General features: G+C 49.5%; 1 protein-coding gene across 1 annotated transcript in view; it reads right to left on the reverse strand.

Annotated features, from left to right (window-relative positions):
• The window catches only part of LOC144819160 (uncharacterized), a 98,927-nt gene that overhangs the window by 54,629 nt on the left and 17,349 nt on the right, over positions 1–26,949 (reverse strand). Inside the window, exons 3-4 of the mRNA XM_078677132.1 lie at positions 12,444–12,493; positions 11,772–12,119 (exon numbers count right to left, since the gene is read on the reverse strand). Of these exons, the coding sequence (XP_078533258.1) occupies positions 11,772–12,119; positions 12,444–12,493 (398 nt within the window). The remainder of the gene's footprint in view (positions 1–11,771; positions 12,120–12,443; positions 12,494–26,949) is intronic.

The following is a 26,949-nucleotide window of genomic DNA, read 5'->3' on the forward strand; positions in this document are numbered from 1 at the left end:
GGTTCCTCGACTTAAGGCTGTTTTTGATGCTTTTATTCGAGAAGGTTTGGTTTCGGGCACTGCGGCAGATGCCACTATTGTGGTGATCCCAAAGGAAGGTAAAGATCACTCAGATCCTAAGAACGTTCGACCTATTTCTTTACTTAACATGGAAGCTAAGTTTTTGCAAAGATGTTTGCTAAGAGGTTTGTTAGAAAGGCGATCCCAGGGAGTACAGAAGGCGTCTGACTGGCCCCCCTGAGACCCACCTCCCCTTATGAATTAGGCCGAGCGCCGTCGAGAGGCCTCCTGGGCGAGGCTCCTCTCCTACAATCGTAACAGCCGAGTAATCACACCATTACAGACGAACACCACACAAGAGTAGATTCTTAAGAGTCTTTATATAAGGAATAAAGGCAAGTTCTCGTAGCAATATATACAAAGGGATCGAGGGATCCGTAAGGTCTTGGTATCAGGAAAAAGGGGTAGCGGGACAGTCTTGTTACCAACTGGTATGAGGATGCCCGGCGCACAGCTCTCAATCCTCGAGCTGGGGTGTACAAGGAGCCGCGACAGCGTCAGCAGGGCTCGGACAATAGTTCAGCGTGGTCGGGCCGCGACAGCGTCAGCAGGGCCTCCGAAGATGGTTCAGCGTGGTCAGGCCGCGACAGCGTCGGCAGGGCCTCCGAAGATGGTTCGGCGTGGTCAGGCCGTGACAGCGTCAGCAGGGCCTCCGAAGATGGTTCAGCGTAGTCAGGCCGCGACAGCGTCAGCAGGGCCTCCGAAGATGGTTCAGGGTAGTCAGGCCGCGACAGCGTCAGCAGGGCCTCCGAAGATGGTTCAGCTTGGTCAGGCCGCGACAGCGTCAGCAGGGCCTCCGAAGATGGTTCAGGGTAGTCAGGCCGCGACAGCGTCAGCAGGGCCTCCGAAGATGGTTCAGCTTGGTCAGGCCGCGACAGCGTCAGCAGGGCCTCGAGGTTCCAGGTTCCAAGTACAAGAGTTCTTATCAGGATCAACCGCGACGAGGTCAGCAGGGCTTCGACTCCAAGATACAACTACCATCCTGATCCAGGGCTGGCCCAGATATAGGACTGGAGTCCTTTGATGTCCGGACCCTCGCGCTTGGGGGGTCAGAGGGGCCGGGATGATGGTGTCCAGACACCCAGCAGGGGGGTGGAGCCAGCGCCCAGGGAGGCCGGAGGGCGATCGATACAAGGCGTCCGGTGACGGCTGGAGGGCCATCGAAACTCCCCTCCTCCTGGATCTGTCGAGTGGCCACTCTACCACCTGGGGGGATCTTGGTGCCTCGATGTCGGGGCTTCGCTGGGCCGCGGCCTGGGTTGGGCCGAGGCCACGGGCTCGGGACGTGAGGGGCCCAAGATGGAGTCGGGCCTGAAATGGTGGCTCGGGGTGGTAGCCGGACCTGTCGGGTTGGGGCGAGCAGTGTTCGCCGGGTTCCAGGGGGGAGAGCCGTGGGTTGCCAGGGGGCTGCTCTCGTTGATAGTTCGTGGAGGGTAGTGTTCAGGGGGGCGACAGCGGGTCGATGGAGGGCCGATGTCGTCCCGGGCCCGCCATGCGGGAGGGGTAGGACCACGCCACGAGGCCGGGTCCAACACACGTCCCCTCCAGCTGAAGGCAGGGAGAGTCACCCATCTTCTTGGGGGTTCTCCTCGCCGAGGCGGAAGAAGCGGGACAGGCCATCAGCGTTGGCGTGGTCGTTACCAGGGCGATGCTCCACAGTGAAGTCCATCCCTTGCAGGGAGATGGACCAACGCAGCAGCTTCGGGTTCTCGCCACGCATCTGCATCAGCCACCGCAGAGGCCGGTGGTCGGTCTGCACCCGGAAGTGGGTGCCGAAGAGGTAGGGCCATAGTTTCTTGAGGGCCCACACGACGGCAAAGGCTTCTCTCTCGATGGTGCGCCATCGTTGCTCCCTAGCCAGCAGTCGCTGGCTGATGAAGGCCACAGGATGGTCGACACCCTTGGGTTAATTTGGGATAGGACCGCCCCGATGCCGTGCTCCGAGGCGTCTGTTTGGACCACAAACTCTCGGCTGTAGTCGGGGGCTTGGAGCACAGGGGGGGTACACATGGCCGTTTTCAAAGCCTCAAAGGCTGTTTGACACTCGGGGTCAAGTTCACCTTCTGGGGTTGCCTTTTGGAGGTCAGTTCAGTGAGGGGCCCCACAATGCTCCCATAGTCTTTGATGAAGCGCCGGTAATATCCAGTGAGCCCCAGGAAGGCTCGGACAGCTGTCTGGGTGACCGGGGGCTCCCAGGCCACGATGGCGTCAATCTTCGGTTGGAGGGGAGCCACATGGCCGCTCCCCACCTGGTGCCCCAGATAGGTCACAGACCCTTGGCCTATCTGGCATTTGCTTGCTTTCACAGTTAGTCCGGCCCTTCGGAGGGCCATCAGGACCTCCCAGAGGTGCTTGAGGTGCTCGGCCCAGTGGAGGCTGTACACCGCAATATCGTCCAGATAGGCGGCACTGAACTCTTCTAGCCCCGCCAGCACTTTATTCACCAGTCTCTGGAAGGTGGCTGGGGCGTTTTTCATGCCAAAGGGCATCACCTTGAAATGGAAGTGGCCATCGGGGGTCGAGAAGGCCGAGCGCTCTTGGGCCCCAGGGGTGAGGCCGATCTGCCAATACCCGGCCGTGAGGTCGAAGGTGCTGAGGTACCTGGCGGCCCCCAGGCGATCGATCAGTTCATCGGCCCTGGGGATGGGATGGGCGTCGGTCCTGGTGACAGCATTCAGCCCCCAGTAGTCGACACAGAACCGGAGCTCCGGGGGTGCGCCGGGGGCGGCGGCTTTAGGGACCAGGACCACTGGACTGGCCCAGGGACTGTCGGAGGGCTCGACCACCCCCAGGGCCAGCATCTTGGCCACCTCGGACTGGATGCAGGCCCGAACATTTCATCACTCATGGGGTGGTGTTCATCAACGGGGAACTCTTTCTATCATGGGTGTCTACCATTTCATTACTCGCGGGGTGGTGTTCATCAACGGGGAACTCCTTCTATCATGGGTGTCTACCATTTCATTACTCACGGGGTGGTGTTCATCAACGGGGAACTCCTTCTATCATGGGTGTCTACCTGTTCATCAACGGGGAACTCCCTCTATCATGGGTGTCTACCATTTCATCACTTGAGGGGTGGTATTAATCAACGGGGAACTCCTTCTATCATGGGTGTCTACCATTTCATCACTCACGGGGTGGTATTGGTCAACGGGGAACTCCTTCTATCATGGGTGTCTACCATTTCATTACTCACGGGGTGATGTTCATCAACGGGGAACTCCTTCTATCATGGGTGTCTACCATTTCATCACTCGCGGGGTGGTATTCATCTACGGGGGTAAACAACGTTTACAACGCAACTTTTACCACGCAGTGCCTTTACAACGCAACTTTTACAACGCAAACCATTACAACGCATTGCGCTGGGGGGCGCTCTAGGATAGGGAATGTGTTTAATGTACTATCCAACACCTTCCCTACTATCCACCGGGACTGGAGTTGGAATAGTAAATTAAACAATTCACTATCCAGCGCCTGAAAGCATTATGCGTTGTAAAGGTATTCGTTGTAAATACCGCGTTGTAAAGGCATGCGATGTAAAAGCATGCGTTGTAATGTCATACATCCATCTACGGGGAACTCCTTCTATCATGAGTGTCTACCATTTCATTTCTCATGGGGTGGTATTCATCAACGGGGAACTCCTTCTATCATGGGTGTCTACCATTTCATCACTCCCAGGGTGGTATTCGTCAATGGGGAACTCCTTCTATCATGGGTGTCTACCTGTTCATCAACGGGGAACTCCTTCTATCATGGGTGTCTACCATTTCATCACCCGCGCGGTGGTATTCATCAACGGGGAACTCCTTCTATCATGGATGTCTACCATTTCATTACTCGTGTGGTGGTATTCATCCACGGGGAACTCCTTCTATCATGAGTGTCTACCATTTCATCACTCGCGGGCGGAGTGGTATTCATCAACGGGGAACTCCTTCTATCATGGGTGTCTACCACTTCATCACTCATGGGGTGATGTTCATCAACGGGGAACTCTTTCTATCATGGGTGTCTACCATTTCATCACTCGTGGGGTGATGTTCATCAACGGGGAACTCTTTCTATCATGGGTGTCTACCATTTCATCACTCGTGGGGTGATGTTCATCAACGGGGAACTCCTTCTATCATGGGTGTCTACCATTTCATCACTCATGGGGTGGTGTTCATCAACGGGGAACTCTTTCTATCATGGGTGTCTACCATTTCATCACTCGCGGGGTGGTGTTCATCAACGGGGTACTCCCTCTATCATGGGTGTCTACCATTTCATCACTTGAGGGGTGGTATTCATCAACGGGGAACTCCTTCTATCATGGGTGTCTACCATTTCATCACTCCCAGGGTGGTATTGGTCAATGGGGAACTCCTTCTATCATGGGTGTCTACCATTTCATCACCCGCGCCGTGGTATTCATCAACGGGGAACTCCTTCTATCATGGGTGTCTACCATTTCATCACTCGCAGGGAGGTATTCATCAATGGGGAACTCCTTCTGCCATTGTTGTCTACTATTTCATCACTCGCGGGCGGGTGGTATTCATCAACGGGGAACTCCTTCTATCATGGGTATCTACCATTTCATTTCTCATGGGGTGGTATTCATCAACGGGGAACTCCTTCTATCATGGGTGTCTACCATTTCATCACTCCCAGGATGGTATTCGTCAACGGGGAACTCCTTCTATCATGGGTGTCTACCATTTCATCACCCGCGCAGTGGTATTCATCAACGGGGAACTCCTTCTATCATGGATGTCTACCATTTCATTACTCGTGTGGTGGTATTCATCCACGGGGAACTCCTTCTATCATGAGTGTCTACCATTTCATCACTCGCGGGCGGGGTGGTATTCATCAACGGGGAACTCCTTCTATCATGGGTGTCTACCATTTCATCACTCCCAGGGTGGTATTGGTCAACGGGGAACTCCTTCTATCATGGGTGTCTACCATTTCATCACCCGCGCCGTTGTATTCATCAACGGGGAACTCCTTCTATCATGGGTGTCTACCATTTCATCACTCATGGGGTGATGTTCATCAACGGGGAACTCTTTCTATCATGGGTGTCTACCATTTCATCACTCGCGGAGTGGTGTTCATCAACGGGGAACTCCTTCTATCATGGGTGTCTACCATTTCATCACTCGCGGGGTGGTGTTCATCAACGGGGAACTCCTTCTATCATGGGTGTCCACCATTTCATAACTCGCGGGGTGGTGTTCATCAACGGGGAACTCCTTCTATCATGGGTGTCTACCATTTCATCACTCGCGGGGTGGTATTCATCTACGGGAGTAAACATTGTTTACAACGCAACTTTTACCACGCAGTGCCTTTACAACGCAACTTTTACAACGCAAACCATTACAACGCATTGCGCTGGGGGGCGCTCTAGGATAGGGAATGTGTTTAATGTACTATCCAACACCTTCCCTACTATCCACCGGGACTGGAGTTGGAATAGTAAATTAAACAATTCACTATCCAGCGCCTAAAGGCATTATGCGTTGTAAAGGTATTCGTTGTAAATACCGCGTTGTAAAGGCATGCGATGTAAAAGCATGCGTTGTAATGTCATACATCCATCTACGGGGAACTCCTTCTATCATGAGTGTCTACCATTTCATTTCTCATGGGGTGGTATTCATCAACGGGGAACTCCTTCTATCATGGGTGTCTACCATTTCATCACTCCCAGGGTGGTATTCGTCAACGGGGAACTCCTTCTATCATGGGTGTCTACCTGTTCATCAACGGGGAACTCCTTCTATCATGGGTGTCTACCATTTCATCACCCGCGCGGTGGTATTCATCAACGGGGAACTCGTTCTATCATGGATGTCTACCATTTCATTACTCGTGTGGTGGTATTCATCCACGGGGAACTCCTTCTATCATGAGTGTCTACCATTTCATCACTCGCGGGCGGAGTGGTATTCATCAACGGGGAACTCCTTCTATCATGGGTGTCTACCATTTCATCACTCATGGGGTGATGTTCATCAACGGGGAACTCTTTCTATCATGGGTGTCTACCATTTCATCACTCGTGGGGTGATGTTCATCAACGGGGAACTCTTTCTATCATGGGTGTCTCCCATTTCATCACCCGTGCCGTGGTATTCATCAACGGGGAACTCCTTCTATCATGGGTGTCTACCATTTCATCACTCATGGGGTGGTGTTCATCAACGGGGAACTCTTTCTATCATGGGTGTCTACCATTTCATCACTCGCGGGGTGGTGTTCATCAATGGGGAACTCCTTCTATCATGGGTGTCTACCATTTCATCACTCGCGGGGTGGTATTCATCAACGGGGAACTCCTTCTATCATGGGTGTCTACCATTTCATCACTCATGGGGTGGTGTTCATCAACGGGGAACTCTTTCTATCATGGGTGTCTACCATTTCATCACTCGCGGGGTGGTGTTCATCAACGGGGAACTCCTTCTATCATGGGTGTCTACCATTTCATTACTCACGGGGCAGTGTTCATCAACGGGGAACTCCTTCTATCATGGGTGTCTACCATTTCATCACTCGCGGGGTGGTGTTCATCAACGGGGAACTCCTTCTATCATGGGTGTCTACCTGTTCATCAACGGGGAACTCCCTCTATCATGGGTGTCTACCATTTCATCACTTGAGGGGTGGTATTCATCAACGGGGAACTCCTTCTATCATGGGTGTCTACCATTTCATTACTCACGGGGTGATGTTCATCAACGGGGAACTCCTTCTATCATGGGTGTCTACCATTTCATCACTCGCGGGGTGGTATTCATCTACGGGAGTAAACATTGTTTACAACGCAACTTTTACCACGCAGTGCCTTTACAACGCAACTTTTACAACGCAAAACATTACAACGCATTGCGCTGGGGGGCGCTCTAGGATAGGGAATGTGTTTAATGTACTATCCAACACCTTCCCTACTATCCACCGGGACTGGAGTTGGAATAGTAAATTAAACAATTCACTATCCAGCGCCTAAAAGCATTATGCGTTGTAAAGGTATTCGTTGTAAATACCGCGGTGTAAAGGCATGTGATGTAAAAGCATGCGTTGTAATGTCATACATCCATCTACGGGGAACTCCTTCTATCATGAGTGTCTACCATTTCATTTCTCATGGGGTGGTATTCATCAACGGGGAACTCCTTCTATCATGGGTGTCTACCATTTCATCACTCATGGGGTGATGTTCATCAACGGGGAACTCTTTCTATCATGGGTGTCTACCATTTCATCACTCGTGGGGTGATGTTCATCAACGGGGAACTCTTTCTATCATGGGTGTCTCCCATTTCATCACCCGTGCCGTGGTATTCATCAACGGGGAACTCCTTCTATCATGGGTGTCTACCATTTCATCAGTCATGGGGTGGTGTTCATCAACGGGGAACTCTTTCTATCATGGGTGTCTACCATTTCATCACTCGCGGGGTGGTGTTCATCAATGGGGAACTCCTTCTATCATGGGTGTCTACCATTTCATCACTCGCGGGGTGGTATTCATCAACGGGGAACTCCTTCTATCATGGGTGTCTACCATTTCATCACTCGCGGGGTGGTGTTCATCAACGGGGAACTCCTTCTATCATGGGTGTCTACCATTTCATCACTCGCGGGGTGGTATTCATCTACGGGAGTAAACATTGTTTACAACGCAACTTTTACCACGCAGTGCCTTTACAACGCAACTTTTACAACGCAAACCATTGCAACGCATTGTGCTGGGGGGCGCTCTAGGATAGGGAATGTGTTTAATGTACTATCCAACACCTTCCCTACTATCCACCGGGACTGGAGTTGGAATAGTAAATTAAACAATTCACTATCCAGCGCCTAAAAGCATTATGCGTTGTAAAGGTATTCGTTGTAAATACCGCGTTGTAAAGGCATGCGATGTAAAAGCATGCGTTGTAATGTCATACATCCATCTACGGGGAACTCCTTCTATCATGAGTGTCTACCATTTCATTTCTCATGGGGTGGTATTCATCAACGGGGAACTCCTTCTATCATGGGTGTCTACCATTTCATCACTCCCAGGGTGGTATTCGTCAACGGGGAACTCCTTCTATCATGGGTGTCTACCTGTTCATCAACGGGGAACTCCTTCTATCATGGGTGTCTACCATTTCATCACCCGCGCGGTGGTATTCATCAACGGGGAACTCCTTCTATCATGGATGTCTACCATTTCATTACTCGTGTGGTAGTATTCATCCACGGGGAACTCCTTCTATCATGAGTGTCTACCATTTCATCACTCGCGGGCGGAGTGGTATTCATCAACGGGGAACTCCTTCTATCATGGGTGTCTACCATTTCATCACTCATGGGGTGATGTTCATCAACGGGGAACTCTTTCTATCATGGGTGTCTACCATTTCATCACTCGTGGGGTGATGTTCATCAACGGGGAACTCTTTCTATCAAGGGTGTCTCCCATTTCATCACCCGTGCCGTGGTATTCATCAACGGGGAACTCCTTCTATCATGGGTGTCTACCATTTCATCACTCGCGGGGTGGTGTTCATCAATGGGGAACTCCTTCTATCATGGGTGTCTACCATTTCATCACTCGCGGGGTGGTATTCATCAACGGGGAACTCCTTCTATCATGGGTGTCTACCATTTCATCACTCATGGGGTGGTGTTCATCAACGGGGAACTCTTTCTATCATGGGTGTCTACCATTTCATCACTCATGGGGTGGTGTTCATCAACGGGGAACTCCTTCTATCATGGGTGTCTACCATTTCATCACTCATGGGGTGGTGTTCATCAACGGGGAACTCCTTCTATCATGGGTGTCTACCATTTCATCACTCCCAGGGTGGTATTCGTCAATGGGGAACTCCTTCTATCATGGGTGTCTACCTGTTCATCAACGGGGAACTCTTTCTATCATGGGTGTCTACCATTTCATCACTCGCGGGGCGGTGTTCATCAACAGGGAACTCCTTCTATCATGGGTGTCTACCATTTCATTACTCACGGGGTGGTGTTCATCAACGGGGAACTCCTTCTATCATGGGTGTCTACCATTTCATCACTCGCGGGGTGGTGTTCATCAACGGGGAACTCCTTCTATCATGGGTGTCTACCATTTCATCACTCCCAGGGTGGTGTTCATCAACGGGGAACTCTTTCTATCATGGGTGTCTACCTGTTCATCAACGGGGAACTCCCTCTATCATGGGTGTCTACCATTTCATCACTTGAGGGGTGGTATTCATCAACGGGGAACTCCTTCTATCATGGGTGTCTACCATTTCATCACTCACGGGGTGGTATTGGTCAACGGGGAACTCCTTCTATCATGGGTGTCTACCATTTCATCACTCGCAGGGAGGTATTCGTCAACGGGGAACTCCTTCTATCATGGGTGTCTACCATTTCATCAGTCATGGGGTGGTGTTCATCAACGGGGAACTCTTTCTATCATGGGTGTCTACCATTTCATTACTCACGGGGTGATGTTCATCAACGGGGAACTCCTTCTATCATGGGTGTCTACCATTTCATCACTCGCGGGGTGGTATTCATCTACGGGGGTAAACAACCTTTACAACGCAACTTTTACCACGCAGTGCCTTTACAACGCAACTTTTACAACGCAAACCATTACAACGCATTGCGCTGGGGGGCGCTCTAGGATAGGGAATGTGTTTAATGTACTATCCAACACCTTCCCTACTATCCACGGGGACCGGAGTTGGAATAGTAAATTAAACAATTCACTATCCAGCGCCTAAAAGCATTATGCGTTGTAAAGGTATTCGTTGTAAATACCGCGTTGTAAAAGCATGCGATGTAAAAGCATGCGTTGTAATGTCATACATCCGTCTACGGGGAACTCCTTCTATCATGAGTGTCTACCATTTCATTTCTCATGGGGTGGTATTCATCCACGGGGAACTCCTTCTATCATGGGTGTCTACCATTTCATTACTCCCAGGGTGGTATTCGTCAACGGGGAACTCCTTCTATCATGGGTGTCTACCATTTCATCACTCCCAGGGTGGTATTCGTCAACGGGGAACTCCTTCTATCATGGGTGTCTACCATTTCATTTCTCATGGGGTGGTATTCATCAACGGGGAACTCCTTCTATCATGGGTGTCTACCATTTCATCACTTGCGTGGTGGTATTCATCCACGGGGAACTCCTTCTATCATGGATGTCTACCATTTCATCACCCGCGGGGTGGTATTCATCAACGGGGAACTCCTTCTATCATGGGTGTCTACCATTTCATCACTCTCAGGGTGGTATTCATCAACGGGGAACTCTTTCTATCATGGGTGTCTACCATTTCATCACTCCCAGGGTGGTATTCGTCAACGGGGAACTCCTTCTATCATGGGTGTCTACCATTTCATCACTCCTAGGGTGGTATTCATCCACCGGGAACTCCTTCTATCATGGGTGTCTACCATTTCATCACTCCCAGGGTGGTATTCATAATTACATGTAGAATGAAGCAGTAAGTGGAGCGTTTCTGCAAAACATTATTCACCACTAATTACAACACAACTGAACTTTGATAGATACTGAGTATTTCAAAACAAATTATTTTATAAAAGAAATAAGACTGTTTGTACTTTATGTTTATTGTGAGAAATACACAAGCTAACTAAAGCTACTGTTGCACTGCGCATTTCCCTGCTAAGTAACCCTTGACTGTTTAACCTTCCATAATCGTGAAAGTCCAAAACGTGTGAGTACGCGAGGGTTTATTTATGAGCCCCCTGCACTGCCAGAGCATCACTTTTTGTGACGCACCAGAGGCGCAGATTACAAATAAATATCTATGAGGCCACGCAAAACCAGTGTTCCTGGCTTTGAGTGGCCTCATAGACATAGAGTAAGGCAAGAGATCGCACATTGCTGCATTGCCTTACTCTGCACCCGGGAGGCGTTCCATGGGCCTGGCACTGGGTTCCAATGCAACACCCATGGATTTTGACGCTGCCCCAGATTTACAAGAGCATTTAAACCTGGGGAAGCGCCGAATCCGTACACCTCCCGAGGTGAGGGGTAATGAGGAGAAATGTCTTTATTTGCCCTCGTTATTTCCTCTTTTGTGTGTTCTGCATTCTGCAGCGCACATAGAACGAGTTAAACACATTAAGATTGTTTCTGTGCAGGGAGGCGCCCCTTCCTGCAGAAAAACAATCCTGCTGACAACACAGGCACCCTTGCACCCCGGTGCATTGGCGCTAGGCTGTCAAAACTGAGCCAGTGCAGGCAGAAAGGACAGGAATGCACCGTGTTGTACAAGTATGGTGTATTCCTGCCCTTTCACTTGGCATAGGGCAGTGCAGCAAGATGACTTGCGGTGCTGCCCTATGCCAAAATCCCATAAATGAGGGCATTGGTATTCGAAGGAACTCCCAGAAGTACCTGCTTCTTGTGGTTCCAGAGACAACAGCACTACTGACCTGACATAGCTCCCACATTCCTGAGGTCAGCCCTCTGCATTCACTGCTTACACATGTTATGTTAAGTGTATTTGTAAAGCGCACCATCACCCAGGAGCGTACCCTGGCGCAGCTGCGCTACGCAGCCACATCGCGACTGTGCCTAAGGTTGGCTTGTTGCGCCCAGAGAAGCGGGTGGAATAGGAAATGGCAGATGTCATGCAGAAATGGTCACACGTATGTGGGGTGTAGCCTACCTCGTCTGTCTCAATGTCACCAGCATTGCCTCTTGTCACGTACTGCATGACATGTGAGCGCTCCTCAACACGGTTGTGCTCTCGCTGCTGCCTCTTCTCCATGACACACTTTGCATCTTTTGCCAGATTCTCCTCTAGGGCGCGGCTTTCTCTTTCGATCTCTTCCGCAATCCTCCTCTCTCTTTCATTCCTCGCTGCAATCCTCCTCTCTCTTTCAATCTCTTCTGCAATCTTCCTCTTTCTTTCGATATCAGCCGCAATCCTCTTTCTTTCGATTTCTTCCGCAATCCTCTTTTTTTCGATTTCTTCTGCCATCTTCCTCTTTCTTTCGATTTCTTCCGCAATCCTCTTTTTTTCGATTTCTTCTGCCATCTTCCTCTTTCTTTCGATTTCTTCCGCAATCCTCTTTCTTTCAATTTCTTCCGCAATCCTCTTTTTTTCGATTTCTTCTGCCATCTTCCTCTTTCTTTCGATTTCTTCCGCAATCCTCTTTTTTTCGATTTCTTCTGCCATCTTCCTCTTTCTTTCGATTTCTTCCGCAATCCTCTTTCTTTCAATTTCTTCCGCAATCCTCTGTTTTTCGATTTCTTCTGCAATCTTCCTCTTTCTTTCGATTTCTTCTGCAATCCTCTGTTTTTCGATTTCTTCCGCAATCCTCCTCTCTTTTTCTGCTCTCTCCGCCTGTCTCCGTTGTTCACATTTATGGTCATCTTCCCGTTTTCCTTTAAGTGAAAAGAAAAGAACAATGTTTGTCATAAATCTTACCTTTGATGAAGAATTTGAGGGAGGAATAATAGTTTTGGGTTCGTGGCATACATTTTGTCAAACATATTTAAACAGTCAGCTGTTTTCCAGACCCATTCAATTGCTAGAGAATAGTTTATTGTTATGTATTACACCAGAATTCTCTAGTGTCACTCCTGGAGGGACGGATCCATGCCAGATTTTTAAAATAACTACATTTATCTAAATGTGGATATGCTAAAAATCTGGCCTGCATCCGGCCTGCCAGGACTGACAGTGGAGAACCCTGCGATGACTTATAGTCTCACCGAAAGGGGGAAACAGGTAGCCTGAGAAGAGCTAGTTGCATTGATAATGTGTCCTTAGCAATGTCTATTAATCAGTGGCAGCTGGTGAAGTTTGAGAGTGGTGAGGCTGAGTGAGGGGACACATGAGCAATATTCAACTGAAGAGTGAAAATCAACCTTTGAGAAGTTCCCTGCTTTGTGAAGCAAGAATGACGTTGTATTTAGCAACGTTTGATCTCGAAACATTTTTTTGTTGGACTCTGCAAATTATGCAGTAGATAGTAGATTATGTGGCAAATGCAGGAAATCAACGATTATGGAAAACACCACAGTTACAAATCCACATAATTCCAGTAGTCCTACATAGGTATCTTCCCATCTCTTCCAAAATAAGGCACATGAAAAAGAAGGGCGCCTGCCTGTCCCAGACAAAGCGCCCCCATCACATGAGCAGGCAGGATTGGTGAAGCGCCTCCAACTCTCAAACAAAAGGTTGAAGAGGAAGTGACAGCCTGTCTCTTAAATACCAAAGTTCATGGGGAAAAGCAACTCTTTCTCATTCCATTGCCCCATAGTCCCCAGCAATGTTGTTTACACCAACAACAAGCCCTTTACAATCACTGGGCAGAGAAAGAGATCTCTTAGCCTATAATGCAGCAACCTAGGTGGGGGCAGAATGGTCGGCTATCTCGCCTTGTACCAAGAAGGGCAGAAGCTGTAATGTGTACTCTACCCCTCCAAATCCAGACTGCTGTGCCTTCAAGAATGAGTAACGAAGCTGTGGTTCAAGCCTGGTATGACCAGTCGAGCTGGCACTAAGGAAAGAGGAACCACTTCCGGTCCCACACCGAAGCTCCCAGGTACCCACTCTTCACAGAACCATGTGGTCCAGTGGAGGCACACTGAATATGAATTATTACCATGAAAGGCTGACTGTGCACCCAAACTCAGCACAATTCACTACAGCTGAGGTACACGGAGAGCTTGTGATGTGCACTAGTTGAAGTGATGTCAAGGGTCGCTTGAGTTAAAACTAAGGCCTTAACTACTTTAACACCCACAAACCTCCCTGAGTCTCTTTTGTCTTTTCTCGCGTTCCGCTGCATTCTAGTCTGGCCGTTGCCTCCCTGTCTTAATGATACAGAAAAGGGGGTGGTGATGAACGGAGTGTCTGAATTAAGCAGACCACTCTTACCCAGTCCAAAGATCAGGGCTTGATCCATCACCGTTCTTTATCTCACTGCCCCATCCCAGCTCAGAACCTGGCTATATGCAAATTAGTCTGTCCCTGGCCCAGTGCATCATGGGAACAGGGCAGACCAAACTACCAAGCCAATTCTTCACCAGAAAGGAGACAAGCTACCGGGGACCGGTTTCTGGCATTTCAGCCTCTTCGGCCCGGCTTGCTTGAATCCTGATGGAGCAGTGAGAAAGGGACTCATGTCTGAGTAAACCCTGTGTTGGATCGAGCCCTGATCTCTTGACTGGGTTAGAGTACTCTGCTTAATTCAGAGACTCTGTCCATCACCACCCCTTGTTGTAAATAATCCCTGTCTTAATGGCTGGATCCAGTCCGCGCAATCAGGACGTCGTCAACCTGTGGACCTCCTTAGTGATACTCCTGCTAATACTGTCGCGTTTGTAATCGCGAGTCTATGTCTTCCCCAATTAGTCTTTGTAATTCTTTCTTTATTTACTTTCTGTTAGATTTCAGTTGGGATATTGATTGATTATTGTTTGATTATTGGTGGTCACTGTTTTTTATCTCATTTTCTATATTGCAACCTCTATCGTAACCATTTATTCGCTGTTTGTATATTCCATCTAATGTACCCGTTTGTTTTATTTTTTTCTGAAACTGCCAATAAAAACTTTTGAAAAAACCAAAAAACGAAGGCCTTTCCTCAGTGCACTTCACCCCGCACGGAGTTCTGCTCTCCTGTCACTAGCTCTGTAGGGATGCACCGACCACCCACGGGGTGTCCGGTCATAAATGTACCAGGGCCCTTCACCACCAACCCCCCGAAGTTTAAAAACTGAGCAGCAGAGTTTGACACATGTCAAAGTTACTCAAGCCATGCCGCTGACCTGTGATCTGAGACTGGCTCGGTTGCACCTCCACGTACCTTTAGATTTCCTAGGACATTCGTCATCATTTGAGCTGTTAGAAGTGTATTTTTGAATGTTATTAAAACAGAGACGACTGCAGGAGCGGACGCATACACATCTCTCAACCCACCCTGTCCCCAAGTGACCAGACATCAAGGGATCCCTGAGAAACGGAGGTTCCTGCGGCTTCTGTGCCAATCACACACTTCGACGAACACACGCCCCGGAGTGGAGGCGCTCGGATATTACACCCTTGTACCGAGATTCATGTTCGTTAACCTACATACATGAACGACATGAAGAACAGACGTGCATTGGGGTTGAATGCAAGTAGCAGGAAGGACAGGGGTGGGCACCACCCTCAGAGCTTTGCTTCGTTCCAGGGCAGGAGGAAGCCCAGCAGAGCCAATCTGTGAGCACGTCATGTTAAGTTCACTGCATGCAGAGTGCGCTTCGCAGTGCCAGGCAGCAGGGCTAGGCGGGGGCAGAAGAGTTTGGGAACCCCTCATGCACCGAGATGTAATGCAGGTGTAACGAGTATAAGATGCTCCTTCCCCCTCTAAATCCCTCTCAACTCAAATGAGTTTTCAAAAACTCACTATCAGAACATTTATACCGGCAGCAAAATGCATCCCCACTTTGGAGGTGGAATCTTTACTTTGCATGCGGCTGCGCACTGTGAGCACGGGATTGGGGACTCTTAATTGTATTGTGGGCAGCGCACTAAGAACATAAAAAAGGTGACCTTGCCCAATAACTCCCAAGACTTGAAAACGAAAATGCGCGTCTTTAGAATTAACTGGCAGCCTCTGTGCAAGATTTGCCCCTCTTTTCACAAAGACAGACAAAGCTCACTTTTTTACTGACTGCAAATTAACTTAAATAAATCACCTTCAGACACACTTCATCTACAAAAACACTTTCACCAAGTTGGCGTTAAAATGGCTGTGCAAATACTCTCTTCCCCAGCTGCTGCTAATGTTTTTTTGTTTTACTTTGTTTAATTACTCACCTGGTCCGCGCATCTGAAAACAGGCCTAAGGGCCAGAACCTAGGCCCACTTGTAGAGCTACGCCACCTACAGAGTGCCCTTCCCTCCACTGGAGCTGAAATGGTGTCTCTTGCTTCATCCCATATTGGATCAGACTCGGTTTCTTGTACTCCCGCCTGCAGCCTCTACCCCTCCCTTTCCCAAATCATCCAAGGGTTGGGACACGCCCCTCCCTATGATGAGCTGGGAAGGATGGTGACAATGCGCGACACTCTCACTCTGATTGACGTGGAGCCCCGGGGTTAGCGGCTCCAATTGTATCTCCTTGTTGTTGTTGTGGAGATCGAGCCTTCGGGCTTGTTTTTTGTTTAACTGCTGACGTAGTGTGGAGTGGAGTAGTGTGGCTCACTGGTTAGAGGCGGCAGACCTGAGAGCAGAAGTCAGCCTGGGACCAGGGTTCAATTCCCGACGCGGCAGGGTCGTGGACCTTGGTCAGCGGACTCGATCATTCTCGCTTCGGTGCTTACTCTAATCAGGGGTTCCACTCGGCAACTCTGGGCATTAGCTTGCCTAATCTCCACAACGGCCCCACCAATTCCGGGGATGCCTGGCTCCACCTTGGGGACTTCCAGCAAGGGACCATCCCACAGGGAAAGCCAGGACGGGTTCCCCACAGTTATACAGCGCCGGGACGCCCCGTTGCTGGGGCAGCTGTGCGCTTTACAAGTATACTACATTTACATTTACGTCACAGCCCTCAGGGCAGTTCGATCGTCAGCCCGGGTAATGATAATCTGTGTTCCTTAGACTACGTAAGGAGATGCTTTGCTGACTTTGAGGGGAGAAGATTGACGTGTAGTTCTTACCAATCCGCAGGATCTGTGCATTGTTTGGACGACATAAACTAGAGGCTTGGTGCCATGACTGATTCTGGACACCCCCGCAGGATGTGTTAGCCTAGAGACCAGCTAGCTCACAGTGCCACCGTAAGCCCCCCTAACCTGTCAGGGAGCGAAGGGACTCTGACAACCACAGACCATGACCACAATGATCCCCCAGGTATCGTGGAAACAGAACAGAACCTTTCACTCAGTCACTCGTGCTCACTTATTCTCATAGAAGTATACAGAGAATACACAGTGGGTCGTTTTCAATAATATTTATTGGACCAACGTTATTCTTGCATATAATACGTGTGCTGCAATGATTAGGAGACAGAAACGGATGAAAGTGATTACAAGCACCAATAGCAGAACAGAGAGCTTCTTCAATTCTTCGGAGTAGATCATGTCTCTGTTAATCTAAGGGGTGGAGACCGGGTGCAGAGATTACGTAGGCTGGAATCTCGCTACATAATTGATCTTCAGACCAAAACTCCTCATGGTTTGAACAGTAGCGAAGAATTGACAGTTTACCTAGGCAAATGGGAGTACAATCTAGGCTGATCTACAAGTAACCTACTTATGTCTTTCTTCATCTGGTTTTCCTTATCTGTCGTATTACATCTAGTTGGTTCTGTATAGATCATATATTGACTCCTGATACGATATACATTGAAATTGTATGTTTTGAAATGTTATGTTATGAATTTTCTAATTATGGGTTTTCAATCTAGACTCCCTTATACAGTGACTTCTGATTTTGTATGATATGGATTTTAATCGATCTGCACTTTCTTCTTTTGTATTCTAACCACAAGGATGGGAGGTCTTATGTAATAGCCGATACACGGCTTAATCACTTTATAAAAGCCGGGAGACAGTTATTGATAAAGTTTCTCTTACGCTAGCCACGAGCGTCTTGCCAACCATAGTAACGATTGGGCATAGTATGGAGAAATGATAGGGCCGATATACGGCCACGAAAAGTTTTAATGCCATTAACAATAGGAGAATAATAATATGTATGTAATGTGGGACAGTGAAAAACTTTATTCAATTTTCCTTGTGTTTGTAAATAATCCTTTTCATGATGATTACCTGTTAAAATACACGGTTCTAAGATGGCCGCGAGATTAGTGCACTTTGGCAAGCGTTTTCGATAACATCATCTATGTCGATGCGCGTAATGACATTGACACATTTAAAAAATGTCTCCTCGCAGTGTTTAAGGTAAAACACTGACGAAGGAATCTCTTTCCGAAACGCGTTTGTTTGGCTGTGTTGTTTGACGAATAAAACAACGTTTGCATCACCCTCCTGAGTGCTCTACTTTGTGGGAATCATCACGGAGTTTGGAAGCTGTTATTTCTTACATGGAGCACCTCCACGGAAGAGCACCCGCCTGCGAGTGCCCCGGATTTTAAGGTGCACCGGTAGCGTTTTATATATATATACATATATATATATGAACCAAACAATCCACCTCCCACAGTGACACCATGGTAGGAAGCACGGACACGAAGTGGTTCAGAATTCGGCATCTCTTTATTCCTTGCTGTCGCCCTCAATCCTGAGCACAAGGAGAGACGCGTTTCAGCCACTGAGTGGCCTTTGTCAATCTATATACGTTTTTATTAGTATTTGTTTTGTAATATGAAATACTTTCTTTTAATAATAGTGTTATGCTAAATATGTATATGTATATATAAATATACAAACATACTTATGTATGTGTGTATGTTTATGTAAGTATATAATTAAATATAGTATAAAAGGTTACTTACATTTATGTATTTAACATTACAGTTATGGTATATATTAAAATATTTAATATTTACTATTTAAACCCATATATTTCTATTTAAAATCGATATTTTGGCCTTTTTTAATGATATTAGTGTCAAACTATTTTTTCTCAATATTTCTGTACTTAGCTTTGTATGTACAGGAAAACACAATTTTTCAGATCGATATTTTTAACACGGTATCTATGTATCACAATATTTATGTTCTCGATATTATTTCACTGAACTGTTTTCTTATTGATTCTCAAAATGTGGGAATGAGATCAGATGTTACAACAGTTTTCTGTTAATAATAATGTATGTTCTGGCCTGGTGCTCCCAGCAAGGGGCGCCATGGGTCACGGCACAGGCAGGACCCAGGAGGAGGAGTCCGTTGTATGTGTGTGGCCACGAAGGAAGGATCATGACCTTATCAGGATGTGCCCAGGACAGGGGCATTTTTAAGCGCCCGGACATAAGGGATCGTCCTCTTTTCTCTCCACTGCACACCAGCATGCCGGATCAAACACTCACCCTCCCACTCCTGGAGGAAGGAGGAATTTCTAGCAGCAGACAAAGGGGGCTACCCAAAACATTTGGACTGATTTTGTAGAATTACCCCTTTGCGGGGTGTTGCTTTAAATCTGTTTCTCCAATGGACCCTGCCCCTGCTTCTATTCTGGTCCTGGGAGCGGAGGCCATAAATCTATATATGAACCAGTTATTAAACTCCTCCTTTTCATCTGCTACGGTGCCTACTAAATGCAAAGGTTATTCCATTGTTAAAAAAGGCCCAGGCCAATCTATCGGACCCTGCCAACAATAGACCTATCTCCCTTCTCCCGGGCTTCTCAAAGCTCCTGGAGAGACATGTGAATCAGCAGCTATCTTCCTTTCTCGAAATGAACTGCCTACTTCACCCGAGCCAGTCAGGCTTTCGACCAAACCATAGTACGGAGACCACCCTTTTGGAGGTGGTCGACTCTATTCAGCTGAGCCTGGAGACAGGTGAGAGAGCACTGCTGGTCTTGTTGGACCTATCCGCTGCTTTTGATACGGTCCCGCACCGGATGCCCCTGTCTCAGCGCCATTCAATTGGCATTAGGGGTCAGGCCTGGAAATGGCTGGCATCCTTTCTTGAGGGGAGGGGGCAGGAGGTCTAGTGCCATCTCTACTCTGCCGCCTCGCGTCAGCTGAAGATTGGGGTCCTGCAGGGTTCGGCCTTGAGTCCAACCCTGTTTAACATCTACCTCACACCCCTAGCTGCGTTGGCAGAGTCATTGGAGGCCAAAATTGTGTTTCAATGCTGATGACATGCAGCTGTTGTTTACATGGAAGAACAACAAGCCCTGTCCACGTTTTTTCAATCAGTGCCTGCCTTTCAGCAGTTTTTAGGTGGCTGGCTGCAAATCAGCTGAAATGTAACGCAGGGAAGACAGACTTACGCTTCTTCGGCAACAGCGCTGAGACACCGCTGCAGGTCTTCTGGTCAGCAGACACGCCGCCCCCCACCGCGAACAACAATTCGGCAGGGAAAAATCTTTTGTTCATAGTGGACAACCAGTTGCTATTCCACGCCTAAGTCAATGCTGTGGTAGACACCTGCTTTACCCTGTTAAGTCTCTTGCGGAAGTTATATTTTTTCTGTTGAGAGCTGCCAGACAACAGTTGATTCAAGCCCTGATTATATCCCGGATGGATTACAGGAATGGTCTCTAACTGGGCATGCCTAGTAATTTGCTGGACCGGCTATAGCTTGTCCAGAATGCAGCACCCCGTACCATCTTTGAACTTCCCCAGAAGGTGCATGTGTCCCACCTTCTGAGGAGCCTTAATTGGCTCCCAGTAAGGAAAAGACCTTGCTTATTACCCAGAAAGCCCTGATGGGACACGACTAGAGTACCTCAAATGCAAGATCTCATTTTATACCCCACAAAGAACTCTCCGTTCCTCCAACCTGCTGTTAACTAACACTCCCCAAGTTAGAAAGTCGAAGACAGGGGGCAAGTCTCTCTCTCACCTTAGAACTGCCCTCTGGAACAAAAAGAAACGTTCAATCCACACTTTTGTTTCCTTCCCCGCTGCTTCTCTTTCAGCTTTTAGCGCCAGGACACTCCTTGGAGTAACAGTGCACTCTATGAATACCCCCACATAGACATAGTTTTATCTACAATCTTATTTACAACCAAGTGGTGTTGTAGCCAGTCAACACGTGTTTCGTCTGTGATGTAAATCAATGACTTCTGGGCGTGGCTTGGCCAGCAATCATGGCAGGCGCAGCTTAAACGAACTCCGTGCACCTGCCACCGCAATCAGAAGATAATCCTACCCTTTCTGACTTGTGTGCATTAAATCCTTGCTGGCAGGACGGCAGCATTATGTGGTGCGCCCACGGAGCCTGAAACCGCTGCAATTCGGCAAACTGAGGATGAAAGCGGAGGTCAGGAGGAGCGCGCTGTGGCCTGAGCTGGGCACCCCCGCGTTGGCTGCCGGCTCCTGCGGGGCTGTGGCTGAGTTCAGGGCTGCGGTGGATCGCTCCCCTTGCTCGAGGTAAGAGGGGGTGCAGGAGGGCTCAGTGGGGGTGGCTGGCGGTCGTGGGCTCACGCTCCCGGGGCCTTTACTGGCGGCGGTCTTTGTTGCTGGGGGGGGGGGCTGGGTTGTGGTAAGGCCTCGTGGGCCCGGTCGGCTTCCCAACATGGTCGCGGGGCCAATCCCAGAATGGGCGCCGGTCCGCCGGGAGGGCTGCTTGCTGTGGGGCTTGAGGCGGGGGGTCGGCACTCCAGTTGGGCCTTGCCAGTGCCATAGGTCATTTCTCCCTCGAGGAGAGAGGGACTGCCCGGGCGTGGGAGACTAATGAACGGCTGTTGGCTCGCTGTGTGGCCCGTGCAGGGATGTCTAGGTGCATTGGAGTACGATCAGGGGCCCACCCACTATCTGTGCAGCAGCGATTGCCCTGGGGTATGGATATGGGTCTGTCACCATATCTGCGCCACTGTCGCCATCTTGGATGCTCCTGGCCCTGAAAACAGGCTGCGTGTTGTTGGCCTGGGCCCTCATTCTACGCCTTTGACTGTGCCCGGTGAGGGGCTTGGTTGAGTGGTGGCCCTGGGGTGTTGATACTTGGACCTGCGACCCATCGTGCCCGGCTAGTCGGGCTGCGGTGGGGCCTCACATTTGGTGGCAGGGATCTGGGGGCGCCTAGCATGCTGGTGGTCCGGTGAGTGTGGTTTCGCTAAAGGGGCCTGCTTGGCTGTCAGCCACTGGTCGCAGAAGCGGCTGGATTAGATCTGGTGGCCTGGGGCAGACGGAATCCATGAGGACCGGCTGCGGGGGCCCCCTGAGAGAATCCCTGAAGTTTTGGACCAGTGCCCTCACAGATCTCGCCGGAGTGACTGGGAATTGCAGTCACCGTCCACAAAAGACCTACCATGGGTAAGGGTAAACCCAGTGACACGGGACCAAAACCGAGCACCCTTGGCCAATTCTCAACATCTGCATGTGGGGGCCCTCCCCCTGGCCCTGTCCCGGATAATGCGGCCTTGCTAGCAGCCATCACAGATGCCAGGGACACGTTTGATGCAAAAATAGGCGCAGTGGGCACCGAGGTCTCATTTCTGCGACAGGACCTGCGTACGGCTGTAGATCGGATCACGGTGGCCGAGACGAGGGTATCCACAGTGGAGAATACCGTGCAGACTCTTCAGCAGCAGGAAAAAAATTGACGGTGATCTCCCGGGAGCTTGCTGCCCGCACCGAAGTTGCAGAAGGGCGTGCTAGGCGCTGTGATCTCTGCTTTGTCGGCTTCCCAGAGGGCTGCAATGGCGGCTCCATGACTCACTTTCTCACAATGTGGCTTCTGGACCGGCTCCCAGCAGACAAGAAGGAGGGAGGCGCCGCAAGCTGAACAGTCTCTGGCCTCGTGCTCCGGTGAGAGGCAGAGGTTGCACAACTCATGGAGATCAGTGTGGGGAAACTTCGACCCACATTGAGGACACTTCTTGAATGGCGTTCTTTCCATAAGCCAGAAGATAAGGCCCAGGTAGGCCCGAAGGCCTTTGTCAACGACCGGAATCGAAGACTTCGAAGTTGTTAAGACTCGCATCGATTGGGAAACGCGGTCGAGACAATACCGTTGAAAAGGGGGAGGATTGCGCGCCGAAGAAGAATCAAATCCAAACCGGAGCGCAGGAAACACATCCGAGCCCGATGGCGGAAAAAAACGATCTAAGGATGGAGCCGATGCCCATGTGCAGTGTAATCCAAAGGGAGAGTCACCTATCTCGTGACTTCCAAAGACTTTTCAGGACAAAAACAAGTGCAAACATCCGGGCCCAACACCAGATCGCGATCTATGCCAAAGTGTGTAACTCTGCAGCTCTACATGCCAAGAACAGATGCATACTGGTAAGTAGCATTTCATTTCTTTAACTCTCCTGAAGCGGTCTTCGCCTGGTCCGATGAAAGGGTCCATCTGAAGCCGCACTCTCCGCCTCCGCTGGAATCAGATTCCTCTGTGGGCTCGAAGCGGAATCGATCACGAAGAATGAAGTCCAAGCACAGGCATTGCTCTGGCGCTGAACATCGATACCCAAGTCCTGTTAAAGCCTCTTGACTGACTCACGGCTTGCGATATACTTGTCATATGTAATGATCTGTTCATGGGTTGGACTTGCACTGATTAGCATGCATCGAGCAGAGTTAGCTGTAATAAATGGTGGTTGATTTGCACGGCCACCAGCTCCCCAAGGCTTATGTTTGGAGGGGGTTTGGGATCCATTGGAGTGGGTTCCGTGGTGAGGGTTCTGAGGTTTCCCTTACTGCGACAGATGCTCCTTGTTTTTGGCAGTATCGGGTGGGGGGAGGAGGAGCGTTGATAGATTGTGGGGTTCATTATGGTAAGGTTGGTTTTATTATTGGTTGTACACGTAGACACATTTCACTCCTCGATATGCAGTTGGTCGTTCCTGAACCCAGACTAGAAATATGGCTCATACAGCAACCACAACCTCCCATGTAGGTAACCTGACAGTGGTGTCATGGAATGTCCGGGGCTTGCTCAATAAAAGTAAAGCAGGGGCTATCCTTCGGTAAGCCAAGCGTTATGGGGCAGACATCCTTCTAATACAGGAGAATCACCTCCTAGGCAATAAGGCCCCGTGTCTGGCTAGATTCAGATTCCAACAGGTTTTCCATGCAGGGTTCACCAGGGGTCCCTGAGGGACCGCCATCCTTATTCATGCCCCTGTTCCTTTCCTCCTCACCAAACAATGAGTGGTCCTTGGGGGCAGGTATGTTTTCCTGACTGAGTCGCTATATGGGAAATCGATCACGTTGGGTAGTGTGTATGCTCCTCCGCCCCTTGAAAGTGGGTGCTGTTTCCTCCGGTGCTAACCTGTGGGAGGCCCTGAAGCCCACCATTCGAGGGGTGGACATTAGCTACAGGACTAATGACAAGCGTAAGCGTTCCGCCCAGCGGTCCGAACATGAGACCCGGTGTGTGTCCATGGAGGCGGGGTGCTCGCATGGGCCCACCCCGGCCCTTAGATGGAATTTAGTCCTGGCACAGCAGCAGCTACGCCACCACCTGATGGAGGAGGCGAAGGACATATGGTTGGTGTCCCAGCATCGGATATATCAATGGGGGGATAAGTCCAGTCAAATGCTGTATAGACTATGTCAGGCCCGGCAGGGCCCTGTTGTAGTCCCTTCTATCATGGGTGGTGATGGCGTTCTATGCACTAAGACCGTTACGGTGGTAGAGGAATTTGCACGTCCTTTTTCTGCACTATATATCCGTGGGGAACAGGTATCCGGAGAGGTTATCGGCGAGTTCCTGAGGGACATCCCTCCCCAGAGGTTGTCAACCCAAATGAGAGAACAACTAGATGCACCCATTACCATTGATGAACTGATAACTGAAGTCAATATGATGCGCCCGGATCATGCTCCGGGTCCGAATGAGTTCCCTATGGAGTTTCTTTGCTCCATGTGGTTACTCTGGGCCCCCATGTGCTGGCCGCGATCCATGAGGCCCTTGAGCAGGGCCTGCTGCCCAGAGATTGGCATCAGGCCGAGATTGTCCTATTCCTAAAGCCTGGCCGCCCTCAGGGGGAGGCATCCTCCTATCGCCCTATCTCCTTAATAAACTTTGAATCTAAGGTTCTTGGGAAGGTCTTGACGGATCGGCTGTGGGCATGTATTCAGGACCTGATCCAACCGGACCAGTTTGGTTTTATGCTGCATCGGGCACCAATCATAATATTCGCAGAGTTCATAATGCCATGGCGATGGCTTCAGAGCTGGGACGTTGCGCCGCCTTCCTCCTAGCTTATATGGATAAGGCTTTCGACTCTCTCCGTTGGGAGTTTCTTTTCCAACTCTTGGAAACAATTAATTTGGTCCGGGGTTTTTGGCTTGTGTGCGTCTCCTCTACACTGAACCTATGGCCTCTGTGAGGATAGCCGGTCATCGTTCCCCCTTCTTCCCATTTGGCGGGGGCACACGTCAAGGTTTCCCCCTATCCCCTCTCCTCTTCGCCTTGGCGATGGAGCCTCTTGCGTTGTAGGTCTGTAGTGATCCAGTGCTTAGGGGTTTCGAATGGTCGCATTCACAATCTGACCGCATAGCACTCTATGCGGATGACATTTTGTTTTTTATGACTGACCCCTGGATCTCGGGTCCCCGCATTCTGCAGATCATTCGGGTGTTTGGCCAGATATTTAGGGCTTCATGCTAACCCCACTAAATCAGTGTTGTTTCCGATGTGTCGCTGCCAGGGTAGGAGCACTTGGGCTTCCCATTTGATGCACGCAACAGATGGGTTAAAATATCTGGGAGTGTTTGTGTCCCCCTATTCACAGACCTCATGGGCACGCAATATCAACCCGCTCCTCACCAAGTTCTGTGAGGAGACGGCCATCTGGTCATCCCTACAACTTTCATTGTACGGGTGGTCTGCTATATTTAAGATGGTCACACTTCCCAGGGTCCTTTATCTTCTGCAGAATTTCCCTTATCATATCCCGCGCGCTTGGTTTGCACAAATTAATGCTGTATAAAATAATTTCTTATCGGGGGTTGATTCGTGTGGCACTTCAGACCTGCACGTAGTCTACCTACTGTGGAGGTATAGCGGCTGCCGACGTGTACTCCTACTATGTGGTGGCACACCTGTTAGTAATCAATGATTGGTGGTACAATCCACCTACAGACCTGGCGTATTCACTGAAACATGCGGTTATGGTACGGACCCCTCTTCTGCAGTTCCTCCACAGTGCACCCTCCCTTGATCCTTTGCCGCATGCCAGTCAAACAACTATTAGGTTGTGGCGGTACACGGTCCGCCGAATGGGTTGGCATACGCGGCTAACGCAGGCGACGACCCTGTGGCTTGGCACCTATTTTTGTCCAGTGGCCGTGCTAAGTGAGTTCCGTCAATGGGACCTGATAGGCATCCCTACCTTGAGGGACATTGTGTGGGGCACCGTGCTCAAATCATTTCCATCTTCACAAAACCCAATTTAATAGGTATCTCCAGTTGCGTCATGCCCTGACTCCCTCCCTCACTGATATTCCCGACCTACCTGAATTTCACCCGTTGGAGGGCCGACAACTTATAGGGGATTTATGAGCCCACAAATTAAGACAAATATACCAAACGCTGACAACACATTCTAAAACGACATTACACAAAACAAGGAGAGCATGGCAGGATGAAATCACTGACCTAACGGACGACGATTAGGCGGAGGCAAATGCTAGCCCCCATGGTGCCGCGGTTGCTTCCAGATTCCGTCTCATACAGTTTAAATATGTGCTCCGCATGTGCTATACTCGTCTCCATCTCTGGAAAATGGGAGCAGTGGCATCCCCACAATTTTTACGATGCAACAGGGGGAGGGAAAATATTTTTAACACAGTGTGGAGTTGCGTGGCCCACAGTCCTTTTGGCGTAAAATATCTTCTTGCCTCTAAGAGGTGCTGTCGTAGGACCTGCCACACGATCCCAGTTTGTTTTACTTCACAGCACGGAAGATATAGGTGGGAACCGATATAAACAGCATCTTCTCTTCCTCGCCCTTACAATTGCCAAACGTGACATTTCCCAATTATGGAAAGGGACTTCACCACTGACACTGGGGAAGTGGCATAGAGAACTAGACAAGTGTATGGGCACAGAAATGGCAGTATTCCTGGTGAGGTGTTGTCCTCAAAAACATAGGAAAATTTGGTCCCGTTGGGCAGCTTACCGGTGCATATATCTTCTCCCTTTATCATCACTATCCTTGTAACGTAGTTTCGTGGGAGGGTTGCTGATTATAAAGATATGTCGTACTGTTCTGTTTATTTGGATGTGTGGGGAAATAGTTATTTGTCTATCAA

Source organism: Lissotriton helveticus, chromosome 2_1 (genome assembly GCF_964261635.1).
Source record: "Lissotriton helveticus chromosome 2_1, aLisHel1.1, whole genome shotgun sequence".
NCBI classification, from domain to species: domain Eukaryota; kingdom Metazoa; phylum Chordata; class Amphibia; order Caudata; family Salamandridae; genus Lissotriton; species Lissotriton helveticus.